We start from the raw sequence: 17,626 nt of genomic DNA, 5'->3' as shown, positions 1-17,626 counted from the left end.
GCAGAACCCTGAACCAGACATGAGGCCCCGACCTGCTCGCTGCCCCCAGAGCAGGAGGAAGAGGTAGTGTGCTCAGGGTGGAGGGAGAGCAGAGTCTGGCCTCAGCGTCATGTCATCTCCTCAGCACCACTCACTAGCCCTTGCTATTTTTTTTCTTGTCTCCAGGGTTATTTCTGGGGCTCAGTGCCTGCACCATGAATTCACTGCTCCTGGAGGCCACTTTTTTTACTCCTATTGTTGCCCTTGTTGTAGCCCTGTGGTTATTATTGTTGTTGATGATGTCATTCGTTGTTGGATAGGACAGAGAAAAATGGAGAGAGGAGTGGAAGACAGAGATGGGGAGAGAAAGAAAGACACCTGCAGACCTGCTTCACCGTCTGTGAAGAGACTCCCCTGCATGTGGGGATCCGGGGGCTCAAACTGGGATCCTTATGCCGGTCCTTGCACTTTGCGCCACGTGTGCTTAACCTGCTGCGCTACCGCCTGACCTCCAGCCCTTGCTATTTTGTATAAGGCCCTTGCAGGTCCCACACCTCGGGCTCCCAGGTCCCCCCTGCTGGGGATGCATGCTGGAAGTCCGGGGTCACAGGCCTCTCCTCCCCAGATGAACACAGGTGCCCATTCTGCATGGCAGAGAGGACTCAATGGCCTGCTGCCCTTGGGGTGCCACCCAGGGCCCCCCACGGTGGGGTGGAGGCAGGACAAGGGATTTACCGTGATATACGATGAGGGCCGAGGTGCTCCCACTGGGGGCTGTGATTCATGAGTTATGGGCCAGCTTCAGGACTAATAAATTTGGGAGGGAAGTCTTAACGACCGCACAGGGGCACTGTGTGAGCTCGGCAGCCCCGGAGCCTGAGACTCGGTAGCCCAGGTTTTAAAAATGATTTGTGCAGGGGCGAGTCTAAACACAAGCCGGGCGGCAGTCGCTGGGCTGTGACCACTGGCAGCTGCGGAGGCTGCAGGCCGCTCCCTGGAACCTTTGGAGCTGACACCCCCGCCCTCCTGGGCACACACCCTAAGCTGCTGTGAAGGCATCTGTGTCCCCAGTACTGCACTGGCCTGGCCATCATCCTCCACATCACACACTGCCCTGTCTCTGTGTGGCCTGAGAACCAGGCTGGTCTAGCTACAGTTTCCAGTGTCGTGAAAATAAAGCCCTTCCTGCATGAGGCAGCCCAGGGTCTAAGAGAGATCAGCCGGGGAGTTAGGGGGAGGAGGCCCAGGGCCCACAGTGAGCTGTGTATCCTGCCTCATGCTCAGGCCTGCCTGGGTTTGCAACTCACAGCTCCAGGCTTGACTGAGAAGATGCTTACAAGGGTGCCCTGTGTGGAAGTGACCACAGAGACAGAGGGGGTGCAGGCCAGAGAGCTGGGAGGCCCAGGGCTAGGTGAGCAGGAAAAGGGGTACAGGGTTGCCAGGATAGGCATGTGCCATGTGGTTCTCTCTCTGTCTCTCTTTGCCTCCGGGGTTATCACTGGGGCTCGGTGCCTGCACTACGAATCCACTGCTCCTGTGGCCATTATTTAAAATATTTATTTATTCCCTTTTGTTGCCCTTGTTTTATTGTTGTAGTTACTATTGTTGTTATTGTTGTCATTGTTGGATAGGACAGAGAGAAATGGAGAGAGGACGGGAAGGCAGAGAGGGAGAGAAAAATACCTGCAGACCTGCTTCACCGCCTGTGAAGTGACTCCCCTGCAGGTGGGGAGCCAGAGGCTCGAACCTGGATCTTTGTGTGGGTCTTTGTGCTTCATACTATGTGCGCTTAACCCACTGTGCCACTGCCTTACCCTCCATGTGGTGGCTTCTCTATGAGGGTCTGAGTGCCCTGTTCAGAAGCCCCTGTCCCCCAAGTTCCCAGGATAGGTAGCACAGACCCCATATCACCCCAAGTGGTGGTGACACACAGTCACTCAGAGTGGTGAGGAGGGGGCTGCAGGGCTGCCAAAGATCTGTCCCTTCTGGGTCCACCTCCCTCTGCTCCGTCCTACTGGATGCCTGGCATGGGGACTGGGGGGCAAAGGGGGAACAGGATGGGGAGGCTGCACAGCAAGCACTTCTCTCTCTCTCTCTCTCTCTATCTCTCTCTCTCCTCTCTTGCTCTCACTGTCTCTCTTTTTGCTTCACTCAGACTTTGTGCAATTCCACAGCTTCCAGCAGAGAATTTTGTTTTTCCAGACAGAAGGTAAGAGACAGAGGCAGGGAGAGAGAAGGAGGGAGGGAAGGAGAGAGGAGGGACACCATAGCATCACTCCTCTGCTTCTAAAACTCCCCCTTTGCACAGTGTCCCCATTTTGGCTTGAACCCAGGTCATGGTGCCTGATGAATCGTGAGCTCTCCCAATGCCTATCTCCAGCCCCCTGCATGGGCCTCCTGCAACATGGGATTGTTTCAGAGACTTGGTGTGTTTGCAGATTCTCCGTCAAGCTCTTGACTCAGTGTGCAGATGACACCTGCAGGAGTCTCTTTTTCTCTCCCCCTCTATCTACCCCACTCTTTCAATTTCTCTCTGTCTTTAATGAGAAGGAGGAGGAGGAAGAAGAAGAGGAAAGCAAAGAAGGGAGAAAAGAGGGAAGAAGGAAGGAAGAAGGAAGGAAGGGCCAGCTGCTAGGAACAGTGGATTTGACATGCAGGCTCCAATCCCCAGCAACTACCCTGGTGGCAATAAAATAAAAAAAAAAAATGACTAAGGGGCAGAGAGACCTCACAGAACCAAAGCTGGCTTATTCCAAGTGAGATTGAAGATGGAGCAGGAAGGAGATGAGGTGGGGAAGCATCCAGGAACAAGGTCCCAAGGCCCTCAGAATGTCACCTTTGGAAATAAGGTTGTTACTGACATAATCAGGGAAGATGAAGTCACACTGGAACAGGGTGGGGTCTCAAGCCAACATGAACAGGGGCCTTATGAGAAGGAGGGTGTAGATAGAGGCCGGGCGGTGGTGCACCCAGTTAAGCTCACCAAGTACAAGGACCCAGGTTCAAGCTCCCACTCCCCACATGCAGGGGTCCACTTCATGAGCAGTGAAGTAGGTCTTCAAGTGTCTATACTCCCTCTCTCTCTCTCCCTCTCTCTCTCTCTCCCTCTCCTCGCTCAATTTCTCTGTCCTAACTAATAAAGAAATAGAGGGGGGGGAAGGAAAGAAAAGAGAAGCAGAATCTGGATACAGACCCAAGGTTGGGTAGAACATATGTGAAAGTGCAGGTAGGATCAGGGCGATGCTCCCACAAGCCAGGGAATGCAGGCAGGTGGCCTGGAGAGTAACACAGCAGTAGAGCAATTATGGATATGAGGTCCTAAATTTGAACCCCAGCATTGCATATTTCAGAGTGATGCTCTGAACTCTCTCTTGCATTCTCCCTTTCACAAGTGTGTGTGTGTGTGTGTGTGTGTGTGTGTGTGTATCCACCAGGGTTATCCCTGAGGCTTACACAACTCCTCCACTACAGATGGTCATTTCTCTCTCTCTTTCTCTCTCTCTCTCTCTCCCTCCCCACTTATTTCTTTTTTGATAAAAGGGTGAGTGAGAAACTGAAAGAGAGGGGGCTAAGCACACATAGTACAAAGCGCAAGGGTCCCGGTTAAAAACAAACGAACTAATTGTAACATCAAGGGAAAATAAAAAAGAATATGAAGAACTTGTCCCCTGACCACTTGCTTTGAGAGTACAGATACCAGAGAAGAAAATGCTCTGAGTCCCATCTCTAAAGGGAGGCTCATCTGGGTCGGGAGCAGGCCTGACCTGAGCATGAGAACAACTACAGTGGGGGGCGGGGAGGGAGCAGGCGAGGGGCAGCTCAGCCTGAGGAAGAGCTGTCTCCTGTCTATTTGAAAGCAGGGGATGGTCTTTCTCAGCATAGAGCCCTATTCCTTGGAGGAAGATCAGCAAAGGACTCCGGGCAGGGGCACAGATGAGATTTGGGCATCAATTGAAGGTCTGGGCTCAGAAGTCCCTCCTGGCAACCCCTGCACAAAGGCTGATGCCTGGCCTGAACCCAGGGAAGTGCAGCCTCCCCCAGCCCTGCAAAGGCCAGGTCCACCAGGTGAGGGCGTCTTCACCTCATGGGCCCCCCAGCAGGGCCTCCCTGCAGTTCTGAAGGCCACCCCATAACCCTAGATGGATTTACTACCAGTGAGGAGGAAGACTCAGCATTATTTCCACTGCAGGAGGTCATGCAGTGGGGGACAAGGTCAGGATCTGGCTCTGCACCGGAGTCCCTTCTTGTTAGTGCCCTGCCCAGGCTACAGGCCCTTCCCCATCTCCAGTAGCCCGTCCATTTGCTACCATCTCCAAGGCTTAGGTTCTCCTTCCACCAACCCCATTATCTGGAAGTGGGTGGGCCAGGCAGCTCAGCAGGAGAGTCCTAGGCCTGGTGCTTGCAGTCCAGCTCTGCCATTTACCAGGGCTGCCCCTGTGGATGATTTTCCTAGGTCTCCTTCTGCTCATAAGATGAGATGGCATGGGGATAGGGATAACTCACCCGGTAGAGTGCACATTTTGCTGAGCACAAGGACCCGGGTCAGAGCCCTGGGTCACCCTAAGAGGCATGACGCATGCAATGCCTGTGTGACCCACAGGCAGGAGGCAGGTGCCAGTCCCCCTGCGCTCAATACCAGGTCGGGTCGAGGCAGCTTGGGCAGACCCTCTCTCCAGGGCTTCAGGGGGTGAGGGTGGGGGGTAGGGGATTGTATGTAGGTTCACCCTTAAACTCCGGACTGCAGGGGGGTAGGGGGGCTGGGTGTAGTCCAATGCAGAGCCCTGGGTGAGGCAGAGTTCACCTGGCGAAGGGCGCAGCTCCTCCACCAAGCTCTCCGCAACAGCCTCCTCCGCCCAGGCGCCGGCCTCCACCACCTTGTAGAGGCTGCAGGGCTGGCTGAGCACGTGCGGGGCTTGCAGCGCCGCTTCCCGCTCTGCCGCCAGGTCCAGGTCCTGCTGCGCCAGGTGTGCCCGCAGCTGCCGGATCTCGAACTGGAAGAGAAGAGCCACAGGAGGTGGGGGTGAGAGAGCGGGAACAGGGTTGGGAGGGGTTTCAGGGGACGGTTGTCAGGGGTAGGATTCCTGGAGTGGGGGAGCTTGGGGTGCAAGGGGCTGCATATGCCATGGCTGAATGGGTACTCCCTGCAGACCCCCCCATCAACACACACTGATCCCCAGAACCTCTGCCTTCCGAGGTGCTTTTTTCTAGTTATGAGTGTGTTCCTGTGACCCGTCTCTGACACCTTACCAGGCCCCACTGTGGGGACAACACAGTGCAGAGAGCGCTGGTTTAGGAGTCCAGCTGCCTGGGTCTGAATCTGGTTCTAAAGACACTTCCAGATGTGCCACCCAAGTGACAGGACCAGCCTTATTCCGATGTCTTGTTGCCATGACCAAGGAAGACTAAGGACACTGTGGCACAGTGTGGCCGGTCTCAGAGTCCACCCAGGCAGCACCTGGGCCTTTTGTCTCCAGGAAACACACACTTTCTTTCTATTCTGATGGGATGTCTGTCCTCAGAGTGGGGTGGTCTGCACCCTGTCCTCGTCGTCGTGTGGTTTAGTGGCCATGGGCCACTTTGTAAAAGCTGAAAACACTTTGATTCTGGTTTATGGGGGTGGGGTGCTTCTTAGTAAGATTTCTAGGTGCATTTTGGGTATGTTAACTGGGATGGCTCTGGGATTTCCTGGCAAAGGTCAGTCCACACCGGGCGGCTGGGACTAGGGGAAGGAGAGCCTGCACCGCCATCTAGTGTTCAAAGTACACATTGCAGGGCTCCCACACACCCTTCTGATTCCTCCAAAAGGCCTGAAGCTGATTGGGGGGGGGGGGGGGCACTAGGGAGATGCTGGGCCTCTGCTCCCTACCTAAGAGGCTACCTACTTTCTAACCGTGCCTGATCTCCAGCCCCATCCTCTCCCTGGAACCTGGGATTCCTATCTCCGCTGGACAACACCAAGGGGCTAGGTGTCTAGCTGCTCAAAACAAGCCTCTCCATTGTTCATCCAGATCTACGCTGAGTGTCCTCATCTCCTCGACGGGAGCCCAGATGGAACCACCTCCCTTCCATCATTGCTGCCTCTCCCTCCACCATCCGTCTGCACCTGGTCAGGTGCAGCTTCACCAGCCTGCTTCCAGCCATGCCACTGCCTGCTCTCACATAGGGTGTGAATCATGCCCCCCGCCCCCTCCCCAACCTCAGTGGGGAGAAAACCTAGGCTTGTCACCACTGATTTACAAAGAAGGCCCACCCCAGCCTTGCCACCTGGCCCACTGCAGCTCCCCTCTGTCCTTCTACCTCCCCAGACAAGACTTCTCCTGTTTCTTGAAATGCATGAGTCCCTCAGGATGTCAGGGTCACCTCCTCAGCTGTGCCTCTAGCCCAGATCATGTGACCAGCCCCTCCCAGGGGGCATCTCTGACCACTTCCCCAGGCACTCTGTCACATCAGCTTGTCTGAACTCTGCATCACACACTCTGAGGTGTGTGCTTACTTATCTGGATATGGGTTTTTTTCTTCTTTTGTTTTTTAAATTTTTTATATTGTTATTCCTTTAAGATAGAGACAGGGAGTAACTGCGAGGGGAGGGGAGACAGAGGGGGAGAGAAACAACTGCAGCACTATTTCGCTGCTTGTGAAACCTCCCCTCTGCACGTGGGGACCAGGGGCTTGAACTGAGTCCTTTCAACTGTAGTATGCACTCAGCTGAGTTTGCCACTGCCTGGTCCCACAATGTTTTTCTTTCTGATGCAGGTGAAACATACACAACTAGAAAGATTGGTCAATGGAGCATTAAAAGCGTCCAAAGAAACTCCTTCATAGGGCCAGTGTTCACAGATGACTTTTTTTTTTCCACCAGGGTTGTCACTGGGGCTCAGTGCCTGCACAGCGAATCCACTGTTTCCAGTGACCATTTTTACCTTTCTTTCTTGCTTGCTTGCTTTTTAAAAAATTTTTACTTGACAGTACAGAGAAATTCAGAGGGGTGAGAAGATATAGAGGGAGAGAAAGACCTGCTTTACTGCTTGTGGAGAGTATGTACTCCCTGCAGGTGGGGAGTAGGGGCTCAAACCCCAGTCTTTGTGGATGGTGATATATATGCTTAGCCAGGTGTGCCACTACCCAGGCCCCCACAGATTACATCTCTGGGATCAGTTTTCCAGAGACTTCTTCAGCCTCCTGCTGAGCTTTCTCTGTGCAGTGAGCAGGGCAGGGGTATGGTCTGCTAGGCAGGTCATGCAGACTTATCAGCCAGCCCACCAACCCCTCGATCAGCTTCACACCTCAGTGCCTTCTTCCCAAACCCTTCAGTCCGTCTAGCTCCCATCTCTTTGGGCACCATAGCTAGGAATTCTCCACCCTACTCCATCAGTCACCATTTCCTCACCTTCTCCCCATTTGTCTAAATTCACTGAAGTCTCTATCTTCTTTGTCCTGATGGATGGGTAGTAAAGTGAGTTTCTGAATTCCTATGTCTGTGACTTTTGCTTGACTATCATTTTGATGGAGGTCAGGGAAGGATTGCAGATAAACACATCATTCCATGGCTCTCTGTACCACATGCTGGCAACAACCTCCAATTTAAGAAGTTCTGACTTCTACTCTCTGCATCCCAGAGGTAAGCTTTGTGGCCAGATGCAAGTCGCCAGCATGATACCACGCAGAACTGGAGAGGCGTGTGCACAGCAGGCTTCACGAGCCTGTGCCTGTTCTGGCACCTCTGCCATGTCTCACCCCAGCAGAGTGGAGTCTCCCCGAGAGTAGAGGACCTGTCAGTGCCACTCAGCAAATACCGGTGAAGGAACAGGCAAGTGAAACTAATCAGCTTTGCTCAAGACTTTGGCTTCAAACTGAGCCCTAACTCTCTGAATGAAACCCTCATGTATAACCTTGGTACAAAACTGAGACAGACTGAGTCCTGATGCTGAGCCTCAAACTTGATCACACACTCACCTTGCTCTCACTCACCCCCCTCACAGACTCAACCCCCCCACACTCACCCTCCTCACACACTCACCCTCCTCACACACTCAGCTTCCTCACATACCCTCCTCACACACTCACCCTCCTCACACACTGAGCTTCCTCACATACTCACCCTCCTCACACACTCACCCTCCTCACACACTCACCCTCCTCACACACTTACCCTTCTCACACACTCACCCTCCTCACACACTCACCCTCCTCACACACTCACCCTCCTCACACACTCACCCTCCTCACACACTTACCCTTCTCACACACTCACCCTCCTCACACACTCACCCTCCTCACACACTCAGCTTCCTCACATACTCACCCTCCTCACACACTCACCCTCCTCACACACTCACCCTCCTCACACACTGAGCTTCCTCACATACTCACCCTCCTCACACACTCACCCTCCTCACACACTCACCCTCCTCACACACTTACCCTCCACACACACTCACCCGCCACACACACTCACCCTCCACACACACTCACCCTCCTCACACACTCACCCTCCTCACACACTCACCCTCCTCACACACTCACCCTCCTCATACACTCACCCTCCACACACTCACCCTCCTCATACACTCACCCTCAACACACACCCTCCACACACACCCTCCTCACACACTCACCCTCCACACACTCACCCTCCTCACACACCACCCTCCTCACACTCACCCTCCTCACACACTCACCCTCCTCACACACTCACCTTCTTCACATACTCACTCTCCTCACCCTCCTCACACACTCACCTCCTTACCCCCTCACCCTCCTCACACACCCTCCTCACACACTCACCCTGTTCACACTCACCATCACACACCACCCTCCTCACACACTCACTCTCCTCACACTCACCTTTCTCACACTTACCCTACTCATACACTCACCCTTCTCACACACTTACCCTTCTCACTCACCTTCCTCACACTCACCCTCACACACCCTCTTCACACACTTACCCTTCTCAGACATTCACCTTGCTCACACACTCACCTTCTCACACTCACCCTCCTCACACACTCACCCTCCTCACACCCACCCTGGTCACTTGCTGAGGTCTGATGGACCTCAGAGTAGGCTCAGACACTGGATTGTAGTAACTCAGGACTCAAACAGGGCCTTCTGCAGGGGAAAATGGTTTGAACCATCCCTCTGGCAACAAGATCTCAGAGGTCAGGAGGGCCTGTGAGGTAATCCCCTGAGCTCTGCTGGGCCCGGAAGCCCCTCCTGCCCAGGCTGCTCTGAGCTCCCATGGGCACTTCCAGCCCACTTTCTCCAAGGCTGCTCATCAGGGCCCAGCTAATGGCCTCCCAGGCCACTTGGAGCAGATGCATTATTGATGACTTGTAGCTGATACACCACTGCCCATGATATCCCCCCGGAATCCAGGCCAGACAGCCAGAGGCCAGGATGTGCCCAGCCCCAAGCCCACCTGTGCACAAAAGCACGGACACAGAGACAAGCTGTAGATTAGAACTATGAGCCCCAAGTGTGTGGGAGGTCTCCCATCATGCACCGCTCCCTAGGAAGCCAGGGAAAGCACTCTAAGACCCTGTTATAATTCCTTCATGGGTTCTGGAATGAAATACTCCTCCCGGCATGGAGATGATTTTGGGCTATCTGCTGCACATGGGGGACAAGTCTCCCCTGAGAGCCCCCAGAGCCAGCTCTGGGTGGCACGTGGCAGGAAAAGACTTGTACCTGTGGCAGGTAGGGTGGGACGGGGGGGGGGGGTAGGTAGCTGGGGGGGTCACACCTGGCAGAGTCGTGCAGCCCTGGCTTCAAGCTCATGGCCTTTTAGAAAGATATTCGAGAAGCCACAGAGACCAAGGTAGTGCGGAAGTGGGGCGGGAATACAGTGATTCCGATGGGCTTTTTAAGAGGTACCCTGGCTGGAGAGTGGATGGATCAGGGATGACCACGGTGGAGAGGGGACAGCAGCTGGGAGGCCACTGCAGCCACCCGGCCCCGAGAGGATCAGAGTGAGTAACTGAAGACTGGAGCAGAGGCAGTGAACCCCAGCATGAGGCAGCCTGAAAGTGTCAGCATGTGGCCTGGTCTGGAAGGGAGTGAGAGGGAGGGAAGCCTGTTTGGAGAACTTATTTTGCAAGTCTCAGACCTGTTCACACATGCTGATTCCCACTCTCCTGTACATGGCCACATGAGCTCCTCCATATGGCTGAAGGGTTAACAGAGGGTCTGAGGATGTCAGGGTCTCGATAATCACACAAGTGAACAGAGGCCCAGGGTGGAAAGAGACCTTTATGTATATACATGTGTGATGGAATCACTACTCAGCTGTTAAGAATGATGAAGTCATTTTCTTTGCCTCATCTTGGATGGAACTTGAAGGAATCATGTTAAGTGAGATAAGCTAAAGAGAAAACAAACACTAGATGATCTCATAAATGGAACGTATGAAATAAGGACAGAAAGGGAAAACACAACATGAAATATGGACTGGGTGTGGTGTATTGCACTAGAGTAAAGGACTCTGGGAAGGTGGGGAAGGGAAGGAGTGGAAAGGGTATTAGAGTCTTGGCGCACAATGGTGGGAAAGGACTAATTTGGGGGTGAGTGTTCCATAGACACCTATCACATATGGGTGAGAAATTATACCCCTGTACTAATAATCATAGTGTAAACCATTAACTTCCCACAAGAAAATGATTTTTAAAAAGGGGGGGGGAGTCGGGCTGTAGCTCAGCGGGTTAAGTGCAGGTGGCGCAAAGCACAAGGACCAGCATAAGATCCCAGTTCGAACCCCGGCTCCCCACCTGCAGGGGAGTCGCTTCACAGGTGGTGAAGCAGGTCTGCAGGTGTCTTTCTCTCTTCCTCTCTGTCTTCCCCTCCTCTCTCCATTTCTCTCTGTCCTATCCAACAACAACAACAACAATAATAATAACTACAACAATAAAACAACAAGGGCAACAAAAGGGAATAAATAAAATAAATATTTTTTTAAAAAGGGGGGTGTTGCCTGTGTGCTGGCGGACAGAATCAGAATCACACAGTGAGTCAGAAACCAAGCTAAGCATCACACTCACGCCCCACAGACCTGCAGCAGGAAAGGTATCACCTTATGGGCAAGAGGAAAGCAACCCAACTCAAACAGAACAGGCAAGCAAGATGGTAGCAGGCCGGGGAAGAGCAAGAGGCTCCCACGTGGGGAAAAGGCAAGGGCAGGAGGCTGGAGCCCAAGTTCTTGATCCTTCACCTTCCCTTCCTGACTCTGGCTAAGACTCACGTCCTCTCTCAGCCTGTTTCTGAGTGTGTCCAATAGGCAAATGGTCTACCTGCAGTCTGAGTTTATGACCAACTCCATTCCAGTTCTGGGCTCTGACTGGGAGGAGGAAAAGTACAGGTGCCAGTTAACTCTCGGTACTGCCTTGAAGGCCTCTCGCTGCTCATGCCACCTCATTTCCCAAGACCCAACTCTTCAGAGAAAGATAACACAACCCAGGAGCTCTAGATTGCGCCACCAATAATTGCTACACGCAATAGAATTATTAGTCAAGCAGGAAAAAGTGAGCGATTAGCAGGCTGGCCTATATAGGTGAGTTCACAGACGAGGCCTGTCATTAATGGACCTAAGGGACTGTTGAAGGTGCTAGAGTAGTAGCAAGCATAGACGATATAGATAAGCTTTTCAGTGAAGACGTGGGGCTTTTAGGAACTTAATAGCAGCCTGGGAGGTCGGTGTGGTGGTAGAGCTTGATCCCTAGCACCACATATGCCAAAAAGCTGAGTTAGCCCTCCTCCTCCTTTCTTTGTAATATGTGAAATAAATAAAAGTAAATCTTTAAAAAAGTGGGTGATGGCCACCCCCATCATTCAGAGCCCTATTCAGGGAATCCTGGAATTTCCACATAGAAATGATGGGCCTAGACCTCTAACAGATCACTCTCTCCACCATCACTGATCATCTCCATCAGGAATAACATCATAAACCCTCTTGTGGGTCTCTACAGGATTCAATGTAGAATAACAATGGTGGAACTGCCCCACTTTCTGAAGGGAGGCTGGGTCAACATACTCTGCCATACTCGAGGAAGACTGGTCCTGAAATGAGTGCAGCCTAGAATGTTCCTAGCTTTGGCCATGGAATGTGAGTCCAGACTGACAGGAATGCAGAGGTTACACAGGCTCCTGTGCCAAATATAAATAGACATGGGCCCTAGGTCAGATCGATGGGGTTTACAGTTAACGGCATTTATATATTCTTCCTATATTTGGGAGCCACTCTCTGCCATGATTCAGCTTTCTAATCCTATTCCTAACTCTGACACCATCTTCCCAGACAATACTTTCAGCCCACTTGCATGTTAGCACTTGGGCTCAGACAAAATCACCAAAGTCACGGGCCCTTTGGAATATACCTAAAATAGACTTCCCAGCTTCTTCCAACATGAAGACCCCAAATATTACCTGCTATATTCTTACCTTTAGGTTCCTGATTATTCAACAATTTGTTCTGCTTTATATCTTAATGCTTTTTCAGCCACCAAATTGCAGGTGCTTCCATGATACCAACCTGACTTCTCTGGGCAGACGACCTCACCAATGTGTCCTGGAGCCCCATCTCTCCAGAACCCGGCCCCACTAGGGAAAGAGAGAAAAGGGCTGGGGGTATGGATCGACCTGCCAGCGCCCAAATCCAGCAGAGAAGCAACTACAGAAGCCAGAACTCCCACCTTCTGCACCCCATAGAAATCTTTGGTCCACACTCCCAGAAGGATAAAGAATAGGGAAGCTTCCAATGGAGGGGATGGGATACAGAACTCTGGTGGTGGGAATTTTATGAAATTATATCCCTCTTATCCCACAATCTTACTGATCATTATTAAATCACGAATTAAAATAAGATGGTGGGTTTGACAGAGGGCTAGAAACAGAAGGCAGGGATGCTGAACTTGAGGATAGAGAAAAAGATCCAAATGCATGGCCAGGAAAAACTAGAATGGAAGAACAGAGTAGAGCGTGGGAGAAAAAGCAAGACATGATCAAAAGGACTCCTGTATACGACTAGCACTCCAGAAGGAGAAGCATGAAAGATCAGGACAGAAGCAGGAAGTGAAGAAGCCACAGCAAAGAACTCTCAGTCCTTACTGAAAGACAACAGGTGGGGCTGGAGAGACAGCAAAAAGGTTCTGCAAAGGACTTTCATGCCTGAGGCTCCGAGATCCCAGATTCTATCAGTCCTCAGCACCACCATAAACCAGAGCCGAGCACTGATCTGTTCTCCCTGTATCTCTCGCTCATTAAATGAAATATTTAAAAAAAAGAGGGAGAAAACTCAAGCTACAAGTTCAAAAAGCTCAGAGAGAATCCTAAGAAGAATGAAAAAATAAAATAAAACCCCCAAATAAACAAAAGCAAACGACTCCACACCTAGATTCCACTTAACCACACTCACTGCTGACAGCAGAGAAGCAGCACCTGTGCTCCAGGGGGCATTATCTCTGGGTGCTGGGGGGGCTATAATGACTCAGTGAAGTGAGCCCCCCACTGGTGAACTCATTGACCCTGGGTGTGGGTATAGGGAAGACAGAGAATCCTGAAACTTAGGGAAAATGAAAGTATAATCACAGCCCTGCCTTACTTAATGCACATCATTAGCGAAGCCCTCCTTATCAGATAACCCAGCCAGATTGGTGGGGTGTACAGGGAAGCCCTCGGCCTGCATTACTGGAGGTGCGTCAGGCCACTTCCATGGGGCTGGGCTCTTAATGTGTGTCCAGGCTGGGCCAGACTCCTGGGGCGCTGGGCGGACACACCCAGTGTGTCTCTGCCTTTAATGGTCTGGTTTGTGGAGTACAATGGACATGGCCTTGGCCTGATCAATGCACACTTTGGCCGGCAGCTCGATGGCATCTAATGCAAGAGCAATAATTTTCTTTCATCCTATTAGTGCTGTCTGCTCAGGCTGCCCTGCCTTCAAACCCATCTGCCGTTGGGATGGCATCCAATGTTTATTTCCATTAGTTTCACCATTGTTGGTAACAATAAAAATCAGGAGACAGTTGCAAACTAATGATTTAGGAGTGGGGTGAAGCTGAATTCAACCTTGGCCCCCTTCCATCCACTGTGGAGATGACTGGTCGCTGGCTATAAATTTAAATTATGGTGAAAGAATAACATAAGTTATTCCTCTGATGGCTAATTTTATCAGCTAAATAGGCTTGTCATTAAAGCTATCAGCTGTTTTACAAATCACTTCCCATGTTGGGGGGGAAGAAAAAATAACAACCCCAAACAGCATTTGCCACTGTGCAGCTCTTCAGTAATCCAGGGAGTAAGGCTGCCGTCCTGAACTGGGGGTATGGGTGGGGCTCTGCAGGAAAAGAAGGGGTGCTCTGGAATGAGTCAGAACCAAGCACCACCCCCAGAACCAAGGCAGAACTCCCTGCTGAAGGGATTGTGGGTACTCAAGGACAAGTACCCAATCTTTGCACCCAAGGCTAGGTGACTTGTTTGCAGACTCACGGAAACTATTCTTACAGTGGCATCCAGAGCTGTGTCCGTCCGTAGAAACCTGGGGGACACGGCCCAGGTTCCCACTAAAGCCACCTGAGAAGGGTTTGAACCCTGGACTGGAAATACAGAGGAAAGGAGGGGAAAGTAGGGTAGGGGAGACCAGGACACCATCCCTCCCCACTGTCTCCATCAGAAATGCTTTTGCCTTGAGGGTGTCAAGACGGCCATCTTGTTTCTTCAGGAGACAGGCCAGGAAGGCTTGCATCCATGCAGGGAAGATTCTGGAAGTGTGACTGTGCTTCTTGTTCTATGGAAAGAGGGAAGGGACAGGGGACTTCAGGGCCTCACTGGCCTCTTTTTATGGATTCTGATTACTGTAAAAAATGGCGACTAATCCCTAGCACTGCAAAAACGGTATCATCTGTTTTCCATCTACACCATGCCTCGGCCTCGCGTGAGCTTAATGTGCAGCTTGGCGATACGAGAATCCGGCATGAAGCCCAGCCAGTCTATCTTGGAGTTACTCTCGATCGCACCCTGTCATTTCATGAACATCTCATAAAAACTGCAGCAAAGGTGGGCGCGAGGAATAACATCATTGCAAGACTGGCCAGCTCCTCATGGGGCGCGAGCACTTCCACACTACGATCATCATCTCTGGCATTATGCTATTCCACTGCAGAATACTGTGCCCCAGTATGGTTCCGTAGCCCCCATGTCCACTTGGTCAATTCCAAATTATATTCCTGCATGAGGATAATTTCTGGAACCATCCGTTCCACCCCGGTTCCATGGCTGCCAGTTCTTAGCAACATCGCCCCGCCAGATATTCGTCGGGATGCGGCATCATCTAAGTTCATCTCCCACGTCTACGCTCGACCGGACCTGCCAATATACGCGGATATCTTCGCCCACCCTGTCCAACGCTTGACGTCTCGTCACCCAATCTAGTCCCCTACGCCTACACTGAACTTCTCTGTTCCAGACTCTTGGAAACAGACTTGGCAGTCAGCTGAGGTAAAGAACAAACACCTCATCACAGACCCCTGCAAGCGTCAACCCGGCTTTGACCTAGCATGTTATGACTGGGCCCTCCTCAATCGCTATCGAACAGGCCATGGCCGGTGCGCCGCTATGTTCCATCGCTGGGGAGCCAGAGACGACCCGAACTGCCCCTGCGTCTACAGGCAGACTATGACCCACATAGTCAACGACTGCCACCTCTCCAGATTCAAAGGAGGTCTCGCAACTTTACATCAGGCTCAACCTGACGCTGTTGACTGGCTGCGGAAGAAGGGCAAACGCTAGAAGAAGAAGAACTGTAACTGAGCCCCACCTATTAATGGGGCAGGAATGAAGTCATCACTCTCAGGCCTGGTCAATAAAACAGTACTTGCCCCATTCTCCAGTCCCCCTTCCTCATTTCCTGCTGGAGAGAGGAAACATCAAGGCCTTAGAGGAGGAGCCACACGTGCAAGGGGATAGGTGGAGCCTGGGTTCAGAGAGCCGCATGGAGCACAGTGCCCCTTCGCCCTTCTGCTCCCCATCACTGGCTCTGGGCTGTGATGTACTCTTCTTGGGTCAGGTCACTGGGATTTCTAGGTCTGGTGATGCGGCAGCTCACGCCACTTGTTCTAACAGTGACTTATACAGATACCCTATTTCTGACATCGGAAAAAGGCTGCTGATGCCAAGTCCCTCTCCCAGCTCTGCTACAAGCAGCTGCATCAATAGCTTAATGCAGCTTGTAATAAGATGATTGATAATACTTTGCCTACCAGTTTTGATCAGTCAAAATGCACTAAAGTGATCTAGCAGGAACCGTATTTCCTCGCTCTCTGTTTATGCTTATTGAGAAACTCCAGTGGCTCTAACTGTGTATGTGTTGCTTGAGTTCAGCTGATTCTCAAAGCACCCAGGTGAGGCAGTTTGCTTCAAGGGAGAAAACTCCTTGCTAGTGGAGCTGAGGTTGGACTCTTATAGGCTGGCTTCCTGGGTAAAAGCTCCCTCCCCCAACCCTCCAAGCTGCCCCCCATCTCACCCCTCACAAGAGCTCCTTGTCATGACTGACATTTCCTCAAGGTCTGAAGCTGCCTTGGTGGCTCACTGATTCCCACTGGAGAAGCCACCCCAAGACTGGGGTCTGTATTCCTCTGTCCCCTCCACAGACCCAGCAAAGAGACCTGAACATCCGCCCTGGGACAAACTGGATTGGAGTGTGTGGGAACAAAGCTGGCTGTCAGGCTTACAGGGCACAAAGCAGGCACAGCAGGAATGTCAGAGTTAAGATCCTGCATACCAGACGTGTATAAAACCTCAGAAGTGGCAAAAGCTGAATAAGGGCAAGAGACTGGCATGCTTTAATGATGATTCTTTAGTCACTATCAGGCCACTCCATCAGCTGGGGCCCTATTCGGAGAGTCCTGAGATTCCCAAACAGACATGATGGGCCTAGACCTCAAATAAATCCCTCTCGCCCTATTACCGGTCTTCTCTATCAGGAACAACATAATAGACCCCTTTGTGGGCCCCCCATAGGACCCTGCTCTCAACTTGGATCAACAACAATATCGGAACAAAATCGGAAGGGAGGCTGGACAACATACTCTATGCTACACCTGAGGAAGATGGGTCAATATTGGGGCAGCTTGGAATGTCCCTACTCATGACGACAGAATGTGAGCTCAGATCTACAGGGATGCAGAGGGTACATAGGCTCCTAAGCTGAATATGGGCCCTAGACAAAATCAAATAGATGGAGTTTTCAGTCAACAATATTTATACCCCTTCCCATATTAGGGAGCTACTCTCTTCCCTGATCCAGCTTTCTGTTCCTTTTCCAGCCATGACATCATCTCCCCAGAAATAATTTGGATCCACCTGTATATCAGATTTCAAGCTCAGGGGAAAAAAAAACTAGTATAGCCACAGACCCTTTGGAATATAACTAAAACATGCCTACCAGCTATCTACAAAATGGAGGACCCTCCAACTCTTCATCTTCACTATTCCAGCCTTTAAGTCCATGATTAATCAACAATTTGTTTGGGTTTGTATGTTAACTCTTTTCATCCACCAGATTCCAGATGTTAGCAGGATGCCAACCAGACTTTCCTGAACAGACAACCCCACCAATGTGTCCTGGAGCTCCAATTCCCCAGAGCCTCACCCTACTAGGGAA

General features: G+C 51.6%; 1 protein-coding gene across 11 annotated transcripts in view; it reads right to left on the bottom strand.

Annotated features, from left to right (window-relative positions):
- Nucleotides 1-17,626, bottom strand: part of TMEM266 (transmembrane protein 266) — a 151,986-nt gene that overhangs the window by 10,851 nt on the left and 123,509 nt on the right. For all 11 annotated transcript variants that reach the window (XM_060174690.1, XM_060174697.1, XM_060174693.1 and 8 more), the window contains one exon: nt 4,781-4,970. In XM_060174690.1, coding sequence (XP_060030673.1) covers nt 4,781-4,970 — 190 coding nt within the window. The remainder of the gene's footprint in view (nt 1-4,780; nt 4,971-17,626) is intronic.

The sequence above is a fragment of the Erinaceus europaeus genome, chromosome 16 (assembly GCF_950295315.1).
Source record: "Erinaceus europaeus chromosome 16, mEriEur2.1, whole genome shotgun sequence".
NCBI classification, from domain to species: domain Eukaryota; kingdom Metazoa; phylum Chordata; class Mammalia; order Eulipotyphla; family Erinaceidae; genus Erinaceus; species Erinaceus europaeus.
Note: the sequence above shows the minus strand (reverse complement) of the source record. Positions and strands in the feature narration are given on the sequence as shown.